This window comes from Dendrobates tinctorius, unplaced genomic scaffold, assembly GCF_039654945.1.
Source record: "Dendrobates tinctorius isolate UK_male_01 unplaced genomic scaffold, ASM3965494v1 ptg000070l, whole genome shotgun sequence".
Classification (NCBI taxonomy): Eukaryota; Metazoa; Chordata; class Amphibia; order Anura; family Dendrobatidae; genus Dendrobates; species Dendrobates tinctorius.
The window spans coordinates 59,944,975-59,971,459 of NW_027361738.1; the positions used below are offsets into that span (position 1 = coordinate 59,944,975).

The 26,485-nt window shown below is 45.1% G+C and overlaps 1 protein-coding gene across 1 annotated transcript in view; it reads right to left on the minus strand.

The window, feature by feature from the left end:
- The window catches only part of JCAD (junctional cadherin 5 associated), a 145,019-nt gene that overhangs the window by 35,275 nt on the left and 83,259 nt on the right, over positions 1-26,485 (minus strand). Inside the window, exon 3 of the mRNA XM_073581711.1 lies at positions 2,441-2,805. Coding sequence (XP_073437812.1) covers positions 2,441-2,742 — 302 coding nt within the window. The 5' untranslated portion in view covers positions 2,743-2,805. The remainder of the gene's footprint in view (positions 1-2,440; positions 2,806-26,485) is intronic.

A 26,485-nucleotide genomic window follows, 5' to 3' on the forward strand; every position in this document is an offset into this window, starting at 1 on the left:
TTCTGTCTAGCCCCAGTTTCCATGTAGCCCCAGTTTCTGTGTAGTCCCGGTTTCCATGTAGCCCCAGTTTCCGTGTTGCCCCAGTTTCCGTGTAACCCCGGTCAACATCTAGCCCCAGTTGCCTGTAGCCCCAGTTGCCGTGTAGCCTCAGTTGCCGTGTAGCTTCAGTTGCCGTGTAGCCCCAGTTTCCGTCTAGCCCCAGTTTCCGTGTAACTCTGGTTGCCATGTAGCCCCAGTTTCGGTTTAGCCCCAGCTTCTGTCTGCCCCTGTTTCCATCTAGCCCCAGTTTCCATCTAGCCCCGGTTGACGTCTAACCCCAGTCGCCATGCAGCCCCAGTTGCCGTGTAGCCCCAGTTACCGTGTAGCCCCAGTTGCCGGGTCCCCAGTTTCCGTGTAACCCCGGTTGCTGGGTATCCCGTTTCCATCTAGCCCTGGTTAATGTGTAGCCCCAGTTTCCGTGTAGCCCGTTTTGGTGTAACCCCGGTTGATGTCTAACCCCGGTCGATGTCTAGCCCCAGTCGCCATGCAGCCCCAGTTGCCGTGTAGCTTAATTTGCCGTGTAGTCCCAGTTGCCGTGTAGCCCCAGTTTTCGTGTAACCCTGGTTGCTGTGTAGCCTCAGTTTCCGTGTAGCCCCAGCTTCCGTCTAGCCCTGGTTGACGTCTAACCTCAGTCACCATGCAGCCCCAGTTGCCTTGTAGCTTAAGTTGCCATGTAGCACCAGTTTCCGTGTAGCCTCGGTTGCTGTGTAGCCCCAGTTTCCGTCTAGCCCCAGGTTCCGTGTAGTCCCAGTTTCTGTGAAGCCCTGGTTTTCGTGTAACTCCAGGTGACATCTAACCCCGGTCGACGTCTAGCCCCAGACGCCATGCAGCCCCAGTTGCTGTGTATCCCGAGTTGCCGTGTAGCCCCAGTTGCCGTGTAGCCCCAGTTGCCGTGTAGCCCCAGTTGCCGTGTAGCCCCGGTTGCCGTGTAGCCCTGGTTGCTGTGTTGCCCCAGTTTCCGTGTAGTCCCAGCTTCCAGCTAGCCCCGGTTTCCGTGTAGCCCCAGTTTCCATGTAGCTCCGGTTGCTGTGTAGCCCCAGTTGCCATGTAGTCACAGTTTCCATCTAGCCCCGGTTTCCATGTAGCCCCGGTTGCCGTGTAGCCCCGGTTGATATCTAGCACCGGTTGACGTCTAGCCCCAGTTGCTGTGCAGACTCAGCCTTAACCTGCTGCTTTATGGACAGTCATCATTACATTATAGTACCACATGGATCCTAAAAAGCGACAAAAGGTACAAACAAGCCCATCTCTAGACCTAGGAATGAGTTGTCGGAGTTACAAAATCTATTTCAACTACCCTATTATGTAATACCATGTCCAATATTAATGCAAGTGACTGGCATCATAGCTGCACATTTATTGCATCAATTTTATTGCATGGTGTGTATTACAGTAAATGGCTAATATGCTGAAAATGCTCGCTGGGGATCGCTTAGAGATGAGCAAGGACAAGACACTTAAATCCATCCATCTACATATCAATTTATGGTATTTATGTAGACTGTTACCGAATAGTGGAAAAATTACATATTAATATCAGCAATGAGCAGTAACATCATCCATGGCTGCATGTCAATATTTTTCACCACTTTCTTGTTATAGTGAATTCTGTCTGTCTATCTCACTGCTTTGGAGGTGGAAATGGGCCCCATTACAATCATATGCTCGCCCCTGATAGATCTATCTATCTATCTATCTATCTATCTATCTATCTATCTATCTATCTATCTATCTATCTATTATCTACTTTTCAGTTAGCCATTAAAAGGTATCAACCACTGATGACTCTCAATTCTAAATATTCTTCTATTATCTATTGATCTATCCATCATACTGTATATCTCATTCATTCGTCTACTAACTACAATAAAGTGAATTGTTTTCTGTATTTACTTGAGAAATAAAAGATGTTTCTTTAGTCGCATATGACACATCACATCACATCCAATACTGTTATTTCATGTACGGTAACCTGTTGCCCGTGATTGATGACTTTGCTCGTCACTGCAGCAGGTGGCTTCCTCCATACCCAGAGAATACATGTCATATACCTGATAATACTTTGGGTTAATCCCATAAATTCTGTTCAGAATTGCGACAAATTGAAATGAATTGTATATATCACTGAACAGATTTCCACTTCTTCATCTTTCTGTACTCATTTTATTGTAAAGAATAAATTATTCCTAAGATATTATTCCGGCATACAAATGAGAAAATCAGCTTCCAGAACAATAAAGCCATCTATAGTTTGTTACGCACTATCACGATACCCGTTTGCTAAAAATAGGGTCATAAGAAACAGCACGAAAAATGACAAAAATGCAGAAGTGGAAAACCGCACAATGCAATACGGCTGAGCAAACACAAGCAGGACCAGATTGTAGGTTGAGATACATACCCGGTGTCTGTGGTCTGACATGCTTCTGAAGTCTGAGTGCTCCTGGGATAACCTGTAGACGTAATCTGCCTTCTCTTGTTCATACAACCCTTTTCATGGTCATTGAAGAAACCCTTGGATGGAGCGGGGTTCACAGCATTAGTGTCTGGTAATTCTGGTGGATATCCATTTAACATCCCGTTGCCAGACTTAGCGTCTGCGGCTTGGTGTTGGAAGCCATCAGTCCTGTGCTGATATGTGGAAAGCGTGCTCTTCGACACTCTATACCCATGAGAAACTAGGAGGTCCTCTACACTGAACATGCTGTGCTTCCTGGAGGAACAGCTATGCCGGGGCAAACTTCACTTTCAAAGGGTCTTTCATCACTGAAAGGAAGAAGAGTAAAATAAATATCACTCAGCAGCACGTGTTCCACGCTGGTTCAGGAATCCTGGGTTTTTCCTTACATACTTTGTTTAGTTACCTAATGTTAAATTATATGCAGATGCTCTGATGAGTAATGGAAGGATCCTGCCAAGATAAGAAACTTGTATGTTGCAGCCAGAAAACAGGGATGAGATTTAGCTGCTGACTCCGCTTATTTTAGAAGGTAACTCGGAATCAGGAAACGCTGTAGGAAACGGTAAACACTTAAAGGACTCAATAAAGACCTGACATAGATAGAAGAGAATGCGAGATAGCGGATCTGGGCCCTGATGATGAGCCACATTGTACCGAGCAAAACTGGAGTGGAAATTTACCCGGGAAACATACGGTATATGAAATGTTGTCATTCATTGCATATTAGAACTGCATAAACAGCAAATGTGAAAGTTTACATTGGATGTTGACTAGTATTTAAGGTTTACCCTTAAAAAGGTTGTCCATTTCTTGAACAACCCCTGCTCAATCATCATGTTTGCCTCCACTAAAATAATAACATTTACACTCACCTCCAGTGCCAATGTCGTTCCAGCGGTGTCGACACTCCCTCTCCCGGGGCTTGTGTCACATTATGTCACGCAATTCCTGCACCCAAACAGCGCAGGTTTCACTCTCCCAGTCATCAGACATCAAGAGGAAGTCAGAGATGCGGTTGTGCGCTAACTTCCTCTTGATGTCTGAGACGTCTAAAAGTGGGGAAAATAAAGCCAGCGCTGATCGGGGGTGCAGGGCTTGCGTGACATAACAAAGTGATGCGATCCCCGAGAGAGCAAGAGCTGAAAAATGAGTATACTTGAAGTGCTGTTATTTTTCTGGGGGCAAACATGATCATTGAGAAGGGGATACCGAACAGTGGACAACCCTTTTAAAGACCTGCTAAGGTTTTATTGTCCTACTGACATTTGGAAGTTACAAACTTTTGTATTATACCTCAGTACCTTATTTTCCCAAACACTGTGCTGTAATGCAGTTACAATATCCAGCTCATGCTCCTTTTGAAGCTTTTGTCAGCTGCTTCTCAGCAAGAATCTGAACATTCAAACAACCTGCATATGGAGCTTTCCTTATCTGCTCCCGCCCCATACTGAGACAGAGAAAGTCCTCTACCCTGTTTCACTATAGAGTATGGAGGTTTGCTGAGCAGCAGTTGAAAACAGCTTTTAAAGAAGCATGAAGTGGACTTTCAAAAAGTACTGCAACAGTGCTTGAAAGAGAAGGAAACAAAATAAGGTAGTGAAGATCTATTACAAAATAAAATTACAACTTTCCAATCCCTTAAGGGTAATTAAATTTAAAAAAAAAATAGTTACACCTTAATTTTTAATATTCCTTTCAAACATCCTTAACTATTATTCCCTTCCTACATTTTCCTCATAATTTGCTCACATCTTTCAACTGTTTCCCCCACACTCCATGCACTCTGCAGCACTTCATACTGTGCATAGTAGCTGACTCGTGACCAGTTCATGGAGCTTTACATAAATACCCTTCATGATGATGGGTGGACCATACCATACAAGCACTTTATCTTTTTGTGTGCCTAATTGCCCATAGATTGTAAGCTCCTGTGAGCAGTTTGCTTATGCACATTTTGAATTGTAAAGTGTTGCAGAACATTTTGGCGCTATATAAAAAAAAATATTATTATTACAATCTGTAGAAAATTAATTTGGAATCAGAATGTAGCTGATTTCACTACAAGAAAGAATGATTTTTAGATGAGGCATTGCACTTCTGCCAGTCAATCACCTCTAGCAGCGCTGGGAAATGTCATGCCCGCCATGTCCGTTATGCCTGTCATGCCCGCCATGTCTGTTATGGCGCAAGACTCCTGGAGCGGTGTGCACGTGCACTGAATTCTCATGCCCGTTATGTCTCGTGCTGTATCATGCCTGGAGCGGTGTGCACGCACGCCTTACCTCATGGCTGCACGCCGTTGCTAGGTAACCATCCGTCTCTGCTCTGATTCTGCAATCCTCTGTATTCCTGGAACCCCTGATCATGTGACCTTTCCTATGTTCCAGTGCTGTCTGATTCTGCAATCCTCTATGTATTCCTGGAACCCCTGATTATGTGACCATTCCTATGTTTCAGCACTGTCTGATTCTGCAATCCTCTATGTAATCCTGGAACCCCTGATCATGTGACCTTCTCTATGGTTCAGCCTAGTCTGATCTAGCAATGCTCTCGATAATCCTGGAGGAACTGAACCGGAAGTCCTTCCTTGATCCTGACCCGGAAGTCCAGGTGCTATGGTGCTATATCAGACCGCCCCTTCCTATGGTCGGGGCCTGAGTATTGTGTTGCTTCCCTGCATGGCTGCTTGGTCTGCTCGGTCACTCTCTGTATTCTGTGCCCCTGCACTGTGCCCTGTCGTGCGTCTCTGCACACGCTCTGTGCTTGTACATTGTCTCTTGTCTCATGCCATGTCTTGTGTTGTCTCTCGTGCCATGTTTGTCCTTGCCTTGCTTTGCCTTGTGGTACTTCCGCTGTTCTCTGCCTTAGCCTGTATTGCTATGTCTCGCCTTAGCTATTTTTTGACTTGTAGTCATTCCTCTGTTCTCTGCCTTGCCTGTTTCGCCATGTCTGGCCTTTGCTATTCTGAGCCTTGTAGTACTTCCGCTGTTCTCTGCCTTAGCCTGTTTCGCTATGTCTTGCCTAAGTTCTTCCTTGCTCTTACCTATGGTGTTCTGTTGTGCCTCCTGGCACACGCACCATTCCGCCTCTCTTACCTATGGTGCTCTGTAGTGCCTCCTGGCACACGCACCATTCCTCCTCTCTTATCTTTTGTGCTCTCTTGCACATTTCTATGCTAGTTTCAAGGTTCTCCCTTGACCCGGCTCTGGGCTTCCCCCTTCGCTCCACTGCTAGCTCTGTTCTCGCTCTGACCTGGCTCTGTGTTTCTGCCTACATTCCGCTCTTTGTTCTGTACCCTGCCTAGCTTTGCCTTGTTTTTTGCTTTGCATTGCCTTGTTTCTCTGTGTGCCCTTTGCATGTGCCTGGCCTTCCTAGCCTCCTGCTTGTGCCTCAGCCATGCCCGCCTGCTTGTGCCTCAGCGTGCTCGTCGGTCAGTGACAGCTGTGTTGCCTGCTGTGCCCCAGCCGGGTTCGCTGGAGTCTTGCCCCCCTGTTTGTGCTGCAGCCCGTCCAGCTAGCCAGTGCCCCAGCTGTGCTCTCTGTGCTTCCTTGCACCTACGCTGTCTCTGCACTGTGCTCTCCGTGCTTCTCTTAGCACGCACATGCCCTCGCCTGCCCCATGGCATACCTCCCCGTGCTTCTGTAAAAGTACATGCAGGTCTAGCCATGTACCCTGTCGTGCCCTCTCGCACGCACAGGTCCTAGCCTGAACTCTGTCTCTGGCGTGCCCTCTGCACATGTAGGACTCTGCTTTTAACCCTGACCCTGGCGTGGCCTCTGCATACGCAGGACTCTGCCTTGAACCCTGACCCTGGTGTGTCTCTCTGCATGCGCAGGACTCTGCCTTGAACCCTGACCCTGGTGTGTCTCTCTGCACGCGCAGGACTCTGCCTTGAACCCTGACCCTGGCGTGCCCCTCTGCACACGCACCTTGCCTTGCACCTTGCTTTGAACCCTGGTGTGTCCCCTACACACGCACCTTGTCTTGCACCTTGCTCTGGACTCTGGCGTGCCCCTAGCACGCACCCTGCCTGGAATCCTGCCTTAGACCTCGGCGTGTTCCCTAACATGCACCATGTCTGGAGATCTGTCATGCCTCCTTGCCTGAACCCTGGTTTGCCTGCCAGATGCCCGGAACCTGCCGATCGCTGCCAGAGATCGTAAGCCTGATGACTGCGGCCTGATGTCCGGAGCTGATGTCCGCAGCCGGATGCCCTATTCCTGTCGATCGTTGCCAGTTTTCCGGAGTCCGATGCCCTGAGCCCTTGCCTGCACCCAGGCGTGCCACCTGGCACGTACCATACTATGGACCTTGGTGTGCCCTCGCACGCACCTTGCTGTGTTTTGCTTGTTATCACGTTTTTGCACTGAATGTTATCCTGAATTTGCCTTAATGAAGATACCTTGAACTTACGTCTTGTCTTGTCTTGTTTCCTGCACTCATATCTAGTGCCTACTTGAGCCGGCCGTTTGGTGCCAGCAAGTCATGATGGCTCACCCCTTTGGTCTTGCCCCTGACACTCCCTGTATAGGTGATTCCTCACAAGGTCAGCTCGCCCTAGGTGGGTGGGTGCCACGACCCAGAGGGTCCACTCTAAAGAAAAAGTCAACTCAGTGTAAACTGACCTCGTCACAGGGAAAGCCGGCTAAGGACGGAGCCAGACTAGTCTCATCTCCGCCTATGGTCCTGAATCTTCGTATTATATTTTCTTTGAAACGCTGAAGCGCTAAAGATAATAATATCATGCAGCCAGGTTCTGATTCGTGCTGTAATGGTTTGGACAGCATGAATCAGGGGACAGGTTCCTTTTAAGTCTAGTTCCATCAGAAAAGGACAAAACCTTCAATCAGGAAAAAGCAAAAAAGATAAAAGAGATTAAGGATCCATAAGCTTATATGTTTCAGGTTAACACATATGAACAATGGTTGGTAACACGAAACGAGTAATTTTATGGATCTTTTTTTTTTTTTTTTTTTTTTTATATTTTTTGCTTTTTCTCACCATGACTTTAATTGCACAGTAAAAGTTATGTTTTATCATTTTCCCATTGGTGCTGAAGCCCAGTCCTAATGGACCTTCTCTCCCATTTCTAACGTGGATACCATCATGGTGTGTTTCTACACCCCTTGCACCAAACCCTGACCAATCAAGGTCTAGCAGGGTTCCTATGTGGAGACAAGTGGTTTTCACACTGAATTGTCCCTCCTGGAAGGTAGACTGATTACCATTTTTCTCCTTCCCTACACTGTGATCAAACTGTGAGACTTTGATAAGAGCGTCACGGGTTTACCATGACAGAGAGGAGCCAGAAGATCGCAGAGTCTGATTTCTCCTACTCCTGCACTGATTAGAAGCACTTCAAGTTTATATAAAATGGGGCAGGTTTCTTTTGTAGAGCAGGGGTCAATCTGCTCAGTTAGGAGTTCCAGGAAGCTTTTCTGCATTAATGCTCTCAGCTGTTCACTGTTAGCCACTCCCATCTCCTATATAATCTGGGCCCTGGCAAGCACTCATTTCCAGAGCAGGCTTTTGCTGCAAGGTGGGAGGTTGTTGGCTACTATTGGAGAAGGCGTTTGTTGGATTTATCTGTGACTGTTGCTAGGTTTTGGGTGCGTGCTAATTTCCCCTCCTTCTCCTACTTTAGTTTTACCCCATCCTCCACTCCCCAATGCATCCCTCTGTTGTTTGTGTGAGTATATTTATATGATTAGTATTTTTCTTTATCCCAGTTTGTATTTACCTTGTTAGTCTGGTTGGTGTATTACGGTACACTATTACTCCCCTCTTCCCTGAGTGGGGGAAGGGTACAGACTGAAGACAGATTCAGGAGCTAAGCAAGGTACATGGCCCCGGCATCTTCACCATCAGAAGTAATCTGGGGAACAGGGCGAGCTAGTGTGCCCCTAGCGCTAGGGACAGGGAAGGACTCCCTGGCCCCAGGACACCCTACAACAGAGCACAGAGAGTGATCATGGTGTGATCTGATTTTCTTGGATGAGGAGATGAAAAAATAAAATTTATCCATCTTCTAAATTCCAACAGTCTATGAAAATTGGACTGTACTCCGATGTCATCCAAGTGCAGTCTCATTTTTCCACAGACTCTTTGACTTGTATGACCAAGAGCGATCCAAATATCGGATGCAAATTGCACATGCTACAATTTTTTCTCTGGACAGACTCTGTCCAAGGACAAAATCGGATGGCCCCATAGAATAACATATACAGTCGTCTGCACATGCCATTAGAGAGTCTGACATGATCTCGTCAGATACACACAAGCTGATGTAGAGGCACTGAAGCTTCATCCCCCTTCTCCCTCACTGTCTTCACTTTTTGTGGCCGAGAAGGTACCTTTTTATGTCTTGACACATACTACATTTTGTGAAGAATTATAAAATAGATTTTATGTTGATATAATTGTAAAATTGAGCCCACACTTTAACCAAGCTTTCCTAGCCGTCAGAGCCTGGGAACGTGTTGCCAGTATTAAACTGTGTGAACATAATGTACAAGGGGAAAAACACAGCAATCTGGCCTCTCTACGGTAATGAATACACAATACATTGTTTTCACATTAATTTGCCAAGTTTTCACTGTGACTGATATCATATTTTAAGGCCAAAGACATATAAACATTCTTCTGAATATTTAACTTCATGAGTACATGGAACATGGAACAAGTAACCCTATAGTCTGGGTCCTTAAATGGGTTGTCAGGTCAAAACTAATAAGTCTGCAGTCGCTCTGTGTGACTGCAGACTTATGAATCCCCCCCAGTGCACAAGTGTATGGAAGTGAGGCCGCACTCACTGCCCGGGGCTACGTGTAACTCATACATACCCTCCATTCCCGGTCACTCTGTGTGACTGCAGGCTAAACGGTTTTGACCGAACAAAATCTTTAACTCTTAAGACAATGCCAATGGTGCTAAACTTTAAGTCCTCTCTGTCTGTCATTATACTGTATTGGGAGGACACTAGGGACATCATACTTTGTTAGGAACACTCTGGAAGCAGCATGCTGTATTGGGGCACTGTGCAGGGGCAGCATTCTGTATTGGGGGCACTGTTGGGGAATTGTATTTTAAGTACTGTGTAGGGACATCATACTGTTTTGGGGCACGGTGTAGAGGCAGCATACTATATTGACGGCACTGTAGGGCCATTATATTGTATTGTAAGCACTGTGTAGGAGCAGCATATTGTATTGGGGTGCACTGAGGGTATTATATTGTATTGGGAGCACTGTGTAGAGGCAGCATACTATATTGACGGCACTGTAGGGCCATTATATTGTATTGTAAGCACTGTGTAGGAGCAGCATATTGTATTGGGGTGCACTGAGGGTATTATATTGTATTGGGAGCACTGTGTAGGGGCAGCATACTATATTGGGGGCACTGTGGGTGCATTATATTGTATTGGGAGCACCGTGCAGGGACATCATACTGTATTGGGGCACTGTGGGGGCATTATATTGTATTGGGAGCACTGCATAGGGGCAGCATACTGTATTGGGGGCACTGTAGGGCCATTATATTGTATTGGGAACACTGTGTAGGGGCAGCATACTGTATTGGGGGCACTGTAGGGCCATTACATTGTATTGGGAGCATTGTATAGGGGCAGCATACTGTATGGGGGGCACTGTTGGGGCATTATATTGTAAGCACTGAGTAGGGGCAGCATACTGTATTGGGGGTACTGTAGGGCCATTATATTGTATTGGGAGCACTGTGTAGGGGCAGCATACTGTATTGGGGGCACTGTGTGTGCATTAAATTGTATTGGGAGCACTGTGTAGGGGCGGCATACTGTATTGGGGGCACGGTGGGTGCATTAAATTGTATTGGAAGCACTGTGTAGGGGTAGCATACTGTATTGGGGGCACTGTGGGGCCATTATATTGTATCGGGAGCACTGTGTAGGGGCAGAATACTGTATTGGAAGCACTGTAGGGCCATTATATTGTATCGGGAGCACTGTGTAGGGGCGGCATACTGTATTGGGGGCAGGGTGGGTGCATTAAATTGTATTGGGAGCACTGTGTAGGGGTAGCATACTGTATTGGGGGCACTGTAGGGCCATTATATTGTATTGGGAGCATTGTGTAGGGGCAGCATACTGTATTGAGGTAACTGTGGGTGCATTATATTGTATTGGGAGCACTGTGCAGGGGCAGCATACTGTATTGGGGGCACTGTAGGGCCATTATATTGTATTGGGAGCATTGTGTAGGGGCAGCATACTGTATTGAGGTAACTGTGGGTGCATTATATTGTATTTGGAGCACTGTGCAGGGGCAGCATACTGTTTTGGGGGTACTGTAGGGCCATTATATTGTATTGGGAGCACTGTGTAGGGGCAGCATACTGTATTGGGGGCACTGTGTGTGCATTAAATTGTATTGGGAGCACTGTGTAGGGGCGGCATACTGTATTGGGGGCACGGTGGGTGCATTAAATTGTATTGGAAGCACTGTGTAGGGGTAGCATACTGTATTGGGGGCACTGTGGGGCCATTATATTGTATCGGGAGCACTGTGTAGGGGCAGAATACTGTATTGGGGGCACTGTATGGCCATTATATTGTATCGGGAGCACTGTGTAGGGGCGGCATACTGTATTGGGGGCAGGGTGGGTGCATTAAATTGTATTGGGAGCACTGTGTAGGGGTAGCATACTGTATTGGGGGCACTGTATGGCCATTATATTGTATTGGGAGCATTGTGTAGGGGCAGCATACTGTATTGAGGTAACTGTGGGTGCATTATATTGTATTGGGAGCACTGTGCAGGGGCAGCATACTGTATTGGGGGCACTGTAGGGCCATTATATTGTATTGGGAGCATTGTGTAGGGGCAGCAAACTGTATTGAGGTAACTGTGGGTGCATTATATTGTATTGGGAGCACTGTGCAGGGGCAGCATACTGTATTGGGGGTACTGTAGGGCCATTATATTGTATTGGGAGCACTGTGTAGGGGCAGCATACTGTATTGGGGGCACTGTGTGTGCATTAAATTGTATTGGGAGCACTGTGTAGGGGCGGCATACTGTATTGGGGGCACGTAGGGCCATTATATTGTATTGGGAGCATTGTGTAGGGGCAGCAAACTGTATTGAGGTAACTGTGGGTGCATTAAATTGTATTGGAAGCACTGTGTAGGGGTAGCATACTGTATTGGGGGCACTGTGGGGCCATTATATTGTATCGGGAGCACTGTGTAGGGGCAGAATACTGTATTGGGGGCACTGTATGGCCATTATATTGTATTGGGAGCACTGTGTAGGGGCGGCATACTGTATTGGGGGCAGGGTGGGTGCATTAAATTGTATTGGGAGCACTGTGTAGGGGTAGCATACTGTATTGGGGGCACTGTAGGGCCATTATATTGTATTGGGAGCATTGTGTAGGGGCAGCATACTGTATTGAGGTAACTGTGGGTGCATTATATTGTATTGGGAGCACTGTGCAGGGGCAGCATACTGTATTGGGGGCACTGTGGGGCCATTCTATTGTATTGGGAGCACTGTGTAGGGGCAGCATACTGTAGGGGGAAATGTACTGCTGAGTCATTTTACTGGCACTATAGTTGCAAATTTGTGGGTGAATTTACTGTGGGGACATCATTTTGTGTGAGGGAAGTATTTAGGGACATCATACTGTGTGGAAGATCATTGTGCGGAGATGATATGATACCATGAAAGGGGTATTTTAGTGGGTCAGATCACTAGGAGGCATCACAAGTACCATTGGGGGCAATTATTTGTGGGTTGGAGGGCGCCTGAGGCCCACCAAATAATTTTTTTTAGGAGGGGGGCAGAGGTCTTTAATTTAGACTTTTGCTATTGGGCTCCATAATATCTATGTACTGTACATCTTAGGCTATGTGTCCACGTAGTTTTTAGGTGCCGCGGATTTAGTAAAATCCGCAGTTAAATCCGCAGGTCAAAAGACCTGCGGTTTACCTGCGGATTAGCCTGCGGTTTTGCCCTGCGGTTTCTCACCTCACAATGGTGAAGGTAGGAAACCGCAGCGAAATCCGCACAAAGAATTGACATGCTGCGGATTGTAACCGCAGCAAATCCACACGGAAAAATCCGCAGCATGTGTACTGCGTTTTTTTATTTCCATAGTTAATAAAGGTACTATACAACGCAGCAGAATCTGCTGCGGACCCACAGGGCCAAATCCGCTGCGGGTCCGCAGCACAATCCGCAGCGTGTGCACATACCCTAAGATCGACTGCTGCTAAAGACGCTTGTGTTCATCAGAAGGTCCTAAAGCTCCAGGATGCGTTGGCTGACACAGACATTCATACACACAGGTATATGGAGGTGTTGTGCCCTGAGCAGATCCAACCACAGTGATCATGTGATTGGGATCACTATTTGGGTTCAGATCTCTACACTCAGTCTCCACATGAACATCAACGTCTTCTGCACAACAACAGTGCATTCCCCCAATCTCGTTGCCACTTTCGTATCGTAAATCCACATAATGCCTGATGAGAAGTTTTACATTTGTTTGACCTGGCAAAATCCACAACCACATAATGAAATGGCCTCCCATGAAGTTTTATGCCTTCGCTGTACATCAGAACCATTCATCTCCATGCTCCTTACCCTCACCCATACAAAGAGCCAGAAACTCTCCATAAATGGCTATGGAAGCGATTTTTCATGTTTGAAGTTAATCCTCCGACTCACAGCTGGATTACCACTGGCCCCTGTCCAAAGTTAAAACAGACAGCCACTTGGATGTTCTTTGCTAAGAATCCTGTCTTTTCTAAAACCACACATAAAGATACACAAACAAGAGTCTTTAGCGGCTGCACCCACATGCGCGGCGCGCAGAAAGATCTTCCTTGTATCAAGCAAGGCATTCCCAGAGGACACATAATATTAACAGCAAAGTGAGAGGATCATGTACAAGTGTAATGATTTTACATCAGCATTAATCATCTAGTGATGACAAGCAACATGGAAGAAAAAGAACTTTACTACCCTGAACTCTTAACCCTACTGATGCCCATGCATTTTGCTAAAATCTAACTTAGAAAATCTTAGAAAAGTGCTGGGTAAATGGCTACTGACATCCAGGAGACTTGCAAATTGTATCTTCAGAGAGGAATTGGACTAGAACTCAAGGACCACTTATAGGAAGAAGCAATCCTAAAATTCACTATTTCCCAGAGGAGTATTGTGACTTAAAAGTCTCCTCATCTTGGCATGATTGACATGTCACTCTCCGCAAGGAAAAACGTTACCTCTGGGATCTCAGTCAGAGGCCTCTAAACCAGCCAAACTGGATATCACACTTTGCACTGACGAGGTGCAGTAGCCTGAAACACAGTGTCTGGAAATTGACATTCTGGTTTTGGCTTTTATCCTAAGTCATGTGGAAAAGTTCGTTAAAGGGTCGACATTGACTTTTAGGATTGCTACTTCCTATACTAGAGTTCTAGTCCTCTTCCTCTCTGAAGAGACAATTTGCATGATTCCCAGGGGGAGGAGCATTGCGGCTTAAAAGTCTCCTCACCTTGGCATGTCAGGCTTGACATGTCACTCTCCGGAAGGAGAAACATAACCCCTTGGATCCTGGAGACATCTACAGTACATGAGGCATGACCGCTCTGTGCACTTGAATGAAATAGAGCCTGACAAGTAAACTACTACTTGAAAGACAAGGCACTGAGCTGAAACGTTATCTCACCTAGTCAATGCTGAAAGACTTTTCTAATAGAAAATATTGAATGTAAAATGGTTGCAGAATGTCCGTTTCTGTAAATTACATTTATTTTCTCTTGCTTATATAGTGCTAACATATTCTGCAGGGCTGTACAACGGTTCCTATCTGTCTTTCTACCCAACTGGGCTCTAGTGCTCCTATCTCAAACACATTAGTGCCTGCTTCATAGAAAGTGATCAGTATGTTTTTGGAGTGTGGGAGTAAATCCACGTAGACACTCCAGTGATGCTGCAAGGAAATAGTGCTCAGCGCCGAGTCACATTTCTGGAGCACCTATTCTTGGAACTCTACTTTCTTATGTTCCTCTTTTATTCGCCTGGAAATTTCCAATTAAATTGTCAGGTGTTAGCATTGCCGTAATCATTGGGGCATTTTCCTATACAATCTGTCCAATTAGCGCTGCCAATGTCAGAGTAGGAAACGCATGAATAAATTAAAAGGGTTGTCCAGGACTTAAATATTGATGACTCCTCCTTAGGATAGGCCATCAATATCTGATTAGTGTAGTGTCGGGCGCACACTGATATGATATTGATGACCCATGCTAAGGAAAGGTCATATATAGAGAAGAGCTCATTCACTCCAAATTTCCCCAAGAAATTCAAATTTTAACAAAGGGGAATTTTTGGGGGATTCAAATTCAGCAAATTAGTTGTAAAGTGGTTACAAAAAAAATAGACTTTTATTCTCATGTCTCATCGGCTTCCCCATAACTGTCCCATTTCTGCTCCCCGCTTTATCATATGAACAGTCTTCTTCTTCCTCCAAGTCTTCCAGTTGGTGCAGCCACTGACGAGTCCTTACGTCTGACATACATTGCATACCAGATGACTGCGAATAATGTGACGCTTGTCATTAACATCAATGACGTGTTTCACACCCCATATAAATGAACTCCTCGGAGTACTAAGCGAAGGGGACACATGACTGTAGGAAGGGAGGTCCCTCAACTCCTGGAGCTTTTATTAGCTATATTTAAATTGACTGTATTAGGCTGGGTGTTTCTCCTTTTAAAAACAGGAGTCCGTGTATATGCCTGTTTTTTGTTATTATTGGGAGGAGTTTATGGAAAAATATAACTTCCTGACTGATGGTCTCTTCCTCTTTCAAGAAGAAATGGCAAGAAAAGGAGGAGACAGGGCGCTTCCAATGCGTAGGTCTGTACGGAAAGTAGATGAGTGCACGGCAAGTGTTAGGCTCACCTGATAGGGTTGTGAGAGTCACAACACCTATAATCGCATAAAACAGCTGCAGCAGTCTGCACGAGGTCCAAGGACTTGGTACAAAGAGAAGGCTGGTAGTGCAATAAGAGACTGGGCTGCTGTGGTAGAATTCAAGGTATCTTTATTGCCAACGCGTTTCCTGAGCCAGTCCCAGCTCACTTCATCAGGGCATCATGCCCTGATGAAGTGGACTGGCTCAGGAAACGCGTTGGCATTAAAGATACCTTGAATTCTACCACAGCAGCCCAGTCTCTTATTGCACTACCAGCCTTCTCTTTGTAAGAAGAAATGGCAGAAACGTTTCCCACCCGCCCCTTTTGTTTTTTTTATACAGTGCAATAGTATATTTGATATATTACTTCACTGATTACTTGCCGCCCCTGGATTACTGCCTGCCGATTGTTGTATGGCAGGAAGCTGGGAGATTTCACTGTGTCCATGAAACTCAGAATATACATGCCTAGCATTTCACCTGACTCTTACTATATTCGGGGGATTTTACATAAAGATGTGGCCTTTTGATACCAAAATAATGTGTTGCATATTTTAATTTTATTGGGCCATGTAGTTTGGGTCATGTGCTAATGAATAATAAGGGTCCATCCCATATCATAACGTCATGCGTAGGGTGTAGTCAGCAACAGAACCAACCAAAAAACACAAATGAGAAGACCAAAGAGGAGCAGATGAAGGTCCTGGTTAAGACAGTGGCAGGAAAGATATATGGAGGCCCAGGCGAGATGAGTGCTTATTAGAGTTTTGTTTTTAACCTGTTACTGGCAGAATTGATTTGCCCAACATTTTTATCAATACCAATAAAATCTCCAACCTTCTCCTGAATTGACCATATTGAAATCCAGTATATTCGCTCAATTGTAGTCAATATCTAAGCCCCTGATTGCCACATTAACTGGGTATTACCGTTTTGATTGCCTTTAGAGATGCCTCAGCATTGTTCTATGGGGAATCTGAATTATTTACTGTGACAGACACATCAGGAGAGCTGACAGCTCCTCTCTGTAGTATAGTAAGATGACATTTTGGATAAACCAACTGACAGCTCTGATATTTTCTGTGTTGTTAGAAAGTAGAGTAATTAGATAGTCTTATGTTGTGGAATGCTGTTATCAATGTGATATGACATTTCTATACATTCACGGCAGCTGTCTCACACCGAAAAGTTGCATAGTCTGCATCGGTAAGGGTGAATTCACAAGCAGCAGATTTCTGTTACAGAAAATTAATTCTACTGTCTCATTCATCTGAATGGGGCTTGGAGAAATCCATGTGCTCGCTGCCAAAAACATCCCATTCAGATGAAAAGAACTGATCTTCAGTCATAAATATTTCGGCAGCAAATACTGTTCCATGTGAATTCACCCTAAAGCTCATTAACTTGAAAACCCTATTCAGTACCCTATTAAGAAATTCTGAGTTAACCTTTTGAGTAACTTTTTTGGCAAGAGGAAAGACTGACTGCAAAAATTGTCTCTTGCTCTGGAGGAGCTGTACTGTCTTACATTTTATAATTTGCTCTTTGAAGTGAATGGGCTGTGTAATGCTTAATTTTACCTAATGGTGGCGCTGCAGGGAATCTGAACACCTAATGCTAGTTCTTCACACAAATTACATCTGAGGGTTCTAGGAGATGGCGCACATTGTGATCAGCTGATAATAAGAGTATCAGAGTATCTTGGACGTGCTCAAATATTATGTCCGAGTCCCTGAGGCTGCATGTTTACAGCTGTTGGACAGCCGCAACACATGTGGGGATTGCCTGTTTGTTAGACAATCCCTGCTGTCGAACAGCCGTAAATCATGCAGCGGCCGGGACTCAAACATATTATCCGAGCACGCCGAAGACACTCGATTAACACCCGAGCATTCTTGGATAACACCTTATCCGAGCACGTTCGCTCATCACTAGCTGCAATATGTATTTTACGTCAATTACTGCTAATGTGTCTAAGGCTGGGTTCACATTAGCGTTTTTGTGTGCAGCGCATCGTGCGCAAGTAGAAACGCATGATGCCTTTTTGCATGCGTTTGCGTTTTTTACGCGCATTCGTTCTGTAGGTGCAGTGTCTACACATATTTACTCGTAAAATGCATGCATACGCAAACGCAGGGGTACGCATGTCCATGCGCATGCCTGCATTCCCATAGAGTGAAATGCGTTGTTTTGACGCATTCCGTGCGCAAGCGTACGCATGCGTTTTTTTGAAGCCTTTCGGCGGATCCAAAAATGCAACAGGTTGCGTCTGGAGCGTCTAGACGCACACCTTGAAAAAACGCATGCGCCCGAAAATGCAGACAAACGCATGTAAACGCAAGACCATGCGTACGCCATGTTAAACATAGGTACTGAGGTTTTATTGTCAGGCAATCCAAACAAAATTGTGACATTTCAGTCCCTATACTTCATCACACAAAGATGGATGCAGGATGATACCAATTTGGGGTAGATACAATGTTTTGATCACCTCTTATTGCATTTTATTGCAATATTGCGGCGACCAACAAAAGTATTTCTGGCATTTTGATCTTTTCTCGTTACGCCGATTACTGATCAGATTAATTTATTTTGATACAGTGGACATTTGTGAACAGCGATACCAAGACTGTGGAGACCTGTTAGTCCTAAGCAGTGCCTTCATCCCCACTTCCAACCAATCCCGCAAAGAAAACACAGCCAGACCTAGATGGGTTGAACAGGTCGGTCACAGTTTATTAACCCCTTCACCCCCAAGGGTGGTTTGCACGTTCATGACCGGGCCAATTTTTACAATTCTGACCACTGTACCTTTATGAGGTCATAACTCTGGAACGCTTCCATGGATCCCGGTGATTCTGACATTGTTTTCTCGTGACATATTGTACTTCATGATAGTGGTAAAATTTCATTCAAATAACTTGCTTTTATTTGTGAAAAAAACGGAAATTTGGCAAAAATTTTGAAAATTTCGCAATTTTCCAACTTTGAATTTTTATGCCCTTAAATCACAGAGATACGGCACACAAAAAACTTGATAACTAACATTTCCCACATGTTTACTTTACATCAGCACAATTTTGGAACCAAAATGTTTTTTTGTTAGGAAGTTATAAGGGTTAAAAGTTGACCAGCGATTTCTCATTTTTACAACACCATTTTATTTTTAGGACCACATCACATTTGAAGCCACTTTGAGGGGTCTATATGATAGAAAATACCCAAAAGTGACACCATTCTAAAAACTGCACCCCTTAAGGTGCTCAAAACCACATTCAAGAAGTTTATTAACCCATTAGGTGCGTCACAGGAATTTTTTTGAATATTTAAAAAGAAATGAACATCTAACTTTTTTCACAAAAAAAATACTTCAGGTTCAATTTTTTTTATTTTACCAAGGGTAACAGGAGAAATTGGACTGCAAAAGTTATTGTGCAATTTGTCCTGAGTAAGCTGATACCTGAATTGTGGGGGGAAACGACTGTTTCGGCGCATGGCAGAGCTCAGAATGGAAGGAGCGCCGTTTGACTTTTTCAATGCAAAATTGGCTGGAATTCAGATCGGACGCCATGTCACGTTTGGAGAGTCCCTGATGTACCTAAACAGTGGAAACCCCCTACAAGTGACCCCATTTTGGAAACTAGACCCCCCAAGGAACTTATCTAGATATGTGGTGAGAACTTTGAACCCACAAGGGCTTTACAGAAGTTTATAACGTACAGCGGTACAATTAAAAAATCATATTTTTTCCACAAAAATGATCTTTTCACCCTCAATTCTTATTTTTCCAAGGGTAACAGCACCCTAAAAGTTATTGTGCAATTTGTCCTGAGTACGCTGATACCCCACATGTGGGGGTAAACCACTATTTGGGCGCATGGCAGAGCTCGGAAGGGAAGCAGCGCCATTTGACGTTTTTGGCTGGAATTGAGATCGGACACCATGTCGCGATTGGAAAACCCCTGATGTACCTAAACAGTGGAAACCCCCCACAAATGACACCATTTTGGAAACTAGACCCCCTAAGGAACTTATCTAGATGTGTGGTGAGAACTTTGAACCCCCAAGGGCTTCACAGAAGTTTATAACATAAAGCCGTACAATTAAAAAATCATATTTTTTCCACAAAAATGATATTTTCACCCTCAATTCTTATTTTTCCAAGGGTAATAGCACCCTAAAAGTTATTGTGCAATTTGTCCTGAGTACACTGATACCCCACATGTGGGGGTAAACCACTATTTGGGCGCATGGCAGAGCTCGGAAGGGAAGCAGCGCCATTTGACGTTTTTGGCTGGAATTGAGATCGGACACCATGTCGCGATTGGAAAACCCCTGATGTACCTAAACAGTGGAAACTAGACCCCCCAAGGAACTTATCTAGATGTGTGGTGAGCACTTTGAACCCCCCAGTGCTTCACAGAAGTTTATAACGCCCCGGCGTGAAAATAAAAAATTCGTATTTTTTTCCACAAACATGATCTTTTAGTCACCATTTTTTTTTATTTTCACAAGGGTAACAGGAGAAATTGGACCCCAAAAGTTGTTGTCCAATTTGTCCTGAGTATGCTGATACCCCATATGTGGGAGAAAACTACTGTATGGGCACACATCGGGACTCGGAAGGGAAGTAGTGACGTTTTGGAATGCAGACATTGATGGAATGGTCTGCGGGTGTCATGTTGCCTTTGGAGAGCCCCAATGTACCTAAACAGTGGAAACCACCCACAAATGACCCCATTTTGAAAACTAGACCCCCTAAGGAACTTATCTAGATGTGAGGTGAGCACTTTGAACCCCCAAGGGCTTCACAGAAGTTTATAATGCCCGGGCATGAAAATAAAAAAATCGTATTTTTTCCACAAACATGATCAATTAGTCCCCAATTTTTTTATTTTCCCAAGGGTAACAGGAGAAATTGAACCCCAAAAGTTGTTGTCCAATTTGTCCTGAGTACGCTGACACCCCATATGTGGGAGAAAACTACTGTATGGACACACGTCAGGGCTCGGAAGGGAAGTAGTGACGTTTTGGAATGCAAACTTTGATGGAATGGTCTGCGGGTGTCATGTGCGTTTGGAGAGCCCCTGATGTACCTAAACTATTGAAACTCCCCACAAGTGACCCCATTTGGACACTAGACCCCCCCACGGAACTTATCTAGATGTGTGGTGAGCACTTTGAACCCCCAAGTGCTTCACAGAAGTTTATAACGCTCGGACGTGAAAATAAAAAAATCATTTTTTTCCACAAAAATGATATTTTTGCCCCCAATTTTTTATTTTCCTAAGGGTAACAGGAAAAATTGGACCCCAAAAATTGTTTTGCAATTTGTCCTGAGTAGGCTGATACCCTACATGTGGGGGTAAAACACTGTTTGGGCGCATGGCAGAGCTTGGAAGGGAAAGAGCACTATATGACTTTTTCAACTCAGAATTGGCTGGAATTGAGATCAGACGCAATGTTGCATTTGGAGAGCCCCTGATGTGCCCAAACAGTGGAAACCCCCAATTCTAACTCCAACCCGAACCCCAACACACCCCTAACCCTAATCTCAGCCCTAACCCAAGCCCTAACCCAAGCCCTAGCCCTAACCCTAACGCTAACCCTAGCCCTAACCCTAATGGAAAAATGGAAATAAATACATTTTTTTTATTTTATTATTTTTCCCTAACTAAGGGGGTGATAATGGGGGGTTTGATTTACTATTTATGGCGTTTTTTATGTTTGGCAGCTGTCACACGCTAAAAGACACTTTTTATTGTAAAAATAGTTTTTGCATCACCACATATTGAGAGCTATAATTTTTCCATATTTTGACCCACCGAGTCATGTGAGGTCTTATTTTTTGCGGGACGAGTTGACGTTTTTATTGGTACCATTTGGGCACGTGACATTTTTTGATCGCTTTTTATTCCGATTTTTGGAATGCAGAATGAACAAAACCAGCGTTTCATGAATTTCTTTTGGGGGAGTGCGTTCACACCGTTCCGCGTGCGGTAAAATTGATAAAGCAGTTTTATTCTTCGGGTCAGTACGGTTACAGTGATACCTCTTTTAGGTCGTTTTTTTATGTTTTGGCGGTTTTATGCAATGAAAACTATTTTATATAAAAAATAATTATTTTTGCATCGCTTTATTCTGCGAGCTATAACTTTTTTATTTTTTTGCTGATGATGCTGTGTGGTGGCTCGTTTTTTGCGGGACAAGATGACATTTTCAGCGGTACCATGGATATTTATATGCGTCTTTTTGATCGCACGTTATTACACTTTTTGTTTGGCGGTATGATAATAAATCATTATTTTTTGCTTCGTTTTTTATTTTTATTTTTTAAGGGGTTCGCTAAAGGGGTTAACTAATGGGACAGTTTTATAGGGTGGGTCGTTACGGACGCGGCGATACCTAATATGTGTACTTTTATTGGTTTTTTTTTTTTATTTTCAAAAAATGAATTTATTGGGGAATATTTTTTTTTTTTACTAATTTATTTGGCGATTTTTTAAAATTATTTTTACACTTTTTTAATTTTTTTTTTACTTTATTACACAGTCCCAGGTGGGACATCACTGTCCTGTGACAGATCGCTGGCAGTGCCGAAGGCTTCCTCATGCCTGCGCTTTGCAGGCACTGAGGAAGCCAGCTTCCTGCAGGCCCCCGAAGCCCCCCGTCGCCATCTTGGATTCGGGGGCCTGTAGGGAAAGAGCCCCCCGCAGCAGCGCTGCACATTGCGCTGCCGTGGGGGGCTCAGGGAAGCACGGAGGGAGCCCCCTCCCTGCCGATGCTTCCCTTTAACTTCCGGTACACCGCGATCATGTTTGATCGCGGTGTGCAAGGGGTTAACGTGTCGGGCACATTGTGATAATGTGATAATCAGCTGACACCCGGCCGCGATCAGCGGCGCTCACCATGTGGGCGCCGTTGATCGCTGAGACGTACTATCCCGTCCATGGGCATAGGGGCCCAGGTCCCATGGACGGGATAGTACGTCGGATGGCAGGAAGGGGTTAATTACCGCGATCGACAGGCGATTTGGCCAACAAGCGGTCACGAACCTTTGCCCTCCTCCACTTCTTCCGCTGTGACTTATTATTCATAACAAAGATTAGTTATATATACATCATTTTTTTTTAATAACACATAATACACATATTTACATATCTCCATTGCAGTTAGTATGGCAATTTACACCCCATCGAAATACGTAAGGGAGGGAGGGTGGGCCAAAAGCTTCCAAGTGAGTGACCGCCGGAGGGAAAAGGAAGTTGCTGACCTGGGCACCTGGATTTAACCCCTGTAGGCGTGGCCGTAGATTCCTGCCCCTTGATGGACTATTGGACAGCAGGGCATCCCAATTAGTACATCACCAAGGGGAGTGGTGCGAGGGGGGTGAATTGGGCACTGTCCGTATTTTATTAGCTTTAGTCTTAAGGTGCTCCACAGTCAGAGGCACATTCCTTATGCAGTACTGTGCCTGCCAGACTGTGGAGACCTGTTTGTCCTAAGCAGTGCCTTTACCCCCACTTCCCACCATTCCCGCAAAGAAAGCACAGCCAAACCTAGATGGGTTGAACAGGTCGGTCACAGTTTATTAATTACCTAGGCAGTGAAGGGCAATTATATTTCGTAACGGGAGGCTCATGGCTGAGATCCTGCCTGCGATCGACAGGTGATTTGGCCAACAAGCGGTCACAAACCTTTGCCCTCTTCTTCTACTTCTTCCTGTGTATGACCTACACAGAACTCCGACCCCCACCCATCAACATCAGGGCCTGTTCAACTCCATCATGCAAGCCGGACAAAACTATGTCGAGGCCAATGTCCGTAAGGTGAACGCCGTCCGGTCTTAATAATGCCGTGTTGTTTCCTTCCAGCTGGTGATGACGAACAACAATACCACATTTTCCCCTCACGAATTTTGCCATCTGCGTGTTGAACTTTTCTCTTACTAGTTCTATGGCTTTTTCATCTCTTGCACCCCGCCAGATGGCTCGTGGTATCATTTGTAACCACACCAATACCATATTCGCGAATAAACAGGTAAAACGTTCGATATCTGTTGTCATTCATTTGTAAAGATCAGCGGTTTTACGCTTGCCAAGATCATTGCCCTCAACGTGTAACACAATTATCACCGGGCGCTTCGCCCTCCTGGAGATGTCAACCATCTCTTGTAACACCTGTTGCCATTGGAGGCCTCTGATCCCTCTCCAGTTGACTTCTAGACCCGGGAAGCCTAGACTCTTTGCTGCCCAATAGACATATGAATGTCCTAAAACCAAAACTTCAACTCCTGTAAGAGATAAAATGTGTCACTTCAGCAAATCATGTTTTATGTATAGCGAAGCAAGCGGATTTCCATAGACCCATTCTCTGTACCTCGGCCTCTGATACTCCTGTCCTAGCTGCTTCGGTGGCTTCCCAGATTCGAAAAGAATGCATCCCATATTACTTCGGATTAGCGCTGGATTTGCTTAAGCATCACGCGAAAATTGCCTGAAATTGATACTTGGTAAGAGGGGACCCATCTGTATGAGAGAGAATAAATCTGCCTTTGTGTCTTATTATCGCATATCCTTTGACTATTTTAAGTGGGCATACATACTGGGCCATTTGCTGATTTAACCAGCACCCATGTGCCCCTCCCAGTTGGATCACACTTGGATTTTCGCACACGTATGCTCAGAGCGTCGCTTCATATGACTATGTCCTCGTTAATTAAACCGCCTTCCGACGCGCTTTATGATCGAGGTAACAATTTGTTAATGCGCAGTGCACCGAAAAAGGCGATAGCGAAGACTGCTGATATCAGGGTAGCCTCGTATTGCGATTTGCAGACTGATGGATCTATTGAAATAATGTCATGCAATAAACGGGGCGGTGACATTCCTGACTCGGTTGAAGCCTTTTCCACCCTTTGATGGCTTGCTTGATGAAAAAGAGTTTTGTTACATCGGCCCATCACATTAGTTGAAAGAAAAAGGCTAATCCAGATAATTTCCATTGCGCCGCCGTACCCGATGCCCCTCCTTCCCTCAGCCAAACCAAAAATTCTGTCGTCACTACGCCTCTTGCTCGGTCGCACTTGTCTGCTGGCCTACCCTGAATTAAAGAGCACCACTTCTCCTAAGCCTTACCATAAACCTGCCATGCAGCTGGTGAAACAGGCATGGATTAAGGGCATCAGTGATTGGCCACTGTGTCCCATAGGGCTGGCAGAAGGTTGCGTGTTGGGAAGCTGGATTCTGAAGGCCTGCCAATCGGATGATACAAGTGGGTTAATGAGATTATCATCTACCTCCTCCACTACCGTGGCTCGACACCAGATATTGTTTTCCAAGCATGGCAGCGCTAACTGGCGTAACACAGCGAGTATGGGCACGGATGCAGCTGACATATGGTTCAAGCTCTTAGCGGTTGTCATATTTTTTGTTTGAAACCGAATGTTCGCGTTTCTGAACTGCTTGGCCCATATCTCAACAGATGCAACTATTGAGAAAACTTCCCTCAAGGCTGGATCGCGTCCCCAGCTTGATGCTGTCCATATCTCCGGCCAGTTGCTTTTGCACCAATGGTGTTTGTAGATTGCTGCAAAATCGTGTTTTTTTACTCCACGCCACTGTGAGCTCTATGTCTTTGCTTGACGTTTCTTTAGCCTTAACACATGTATGACCGTTGTATGATTGCAGGAAAGTTTTCAACACTACCAAGTTTGCTATTAACGAGCAAGTAAGACTAATTCTATGGCCAGGCTGGGAAATGCCCTTTGTTGCCAATGATAATCGGTGAGAGAAGGCTCTGCCGACCGGCATTACGCAACTGGCAAATGTCAGTAGACCCAGTAAGGCCTGCATCTGCTGAAGGGTGACTTTTTTAACTTTACAGAAACCTTCCAGCATCTGTTGTGTTTTCTGAAATTTTTCTGTAGGTTACCCGAAAGACCATCACATTGGTGTCTATTTCGATGCCCAAGAAAGGCAGTACATTACATGGTTCGACTGTTTTTTCGGGTGATAGTGGGACACCAAAATGACGTGATATAAATTTAAATTTTCCTAGTAGGAGGGAGCAGAGTTTAGAATTTTTGAGACTGACGAACAAAAAATTGTCGAAGTAGTGAATCAGAGAGTTGCTGCCTGTTTCATAATGGACTACCCAATCTAGGAACACACTGAATAACTCAAAATAGTGACATGAAATGGAACATCCCATCGGCAGGCACATATCAAAATAATAGTACTGGTTCACCTTGCATCCTAATAGGTGGAAACATTCGGGATGCACGGGTAAAAGGCAGAATGCTGATTCTATGTCTGATTTTGCTAGCAGGGCGCCAGGCCCGGCAGCAAGGACTAATTCTACAGCCTTATCAAAAGACGCGTATGTAACAGAAGCTTACTCTGGGGGAATAGCGTCGTTCACCGATTCTCCCTTTGGGTGAGACAGATGATGGATTAAACGATATTTACCGGGATCCTTTTTCAGTATAATGCCTAGAGGATATATTTTGATATTCTTGAAGGGCAGCAACTGAAAGGGGCCCGCCATTCTGCCTAGCTCAACTTCCTTTTCTATTTTTTGGTTTAGAATTTTGGGGAATTCTCGGGCTGATTTTAGGTTATTGGCCAGTGTTGGTGCTCTAGAAAACTTGAAGGGGATAAAGAAACCGTCTGAAAAGCCGGAGTGTAATAGCTGTGCCACTTCCTTACTGGGGTAGAGGTCTAGCCAGGGGGCCATTGCGGTTATGCTCACCAGGATTTTGCCTTGTAGGCGCTTTGTTTGCTTGGCGAGTACACCTTGCTGCTGGGTGTCCTCCCCCGCAAGCTGAGCAGTCGTTTCTAAACCTACATAGCGCTTGGAAGCGGCAGCTTCCCTTGTTAAATAGCCAGCAGACCCCGGGTTTTCGAGAATAGAAGTATTACATGACGCTCACTCAAATCTATGAGACTGGTTGTATAATGTAGGGACTTGCTCGTTCTCCCACATTTTGTAGTGACTTTCTGATCTGACTGACAG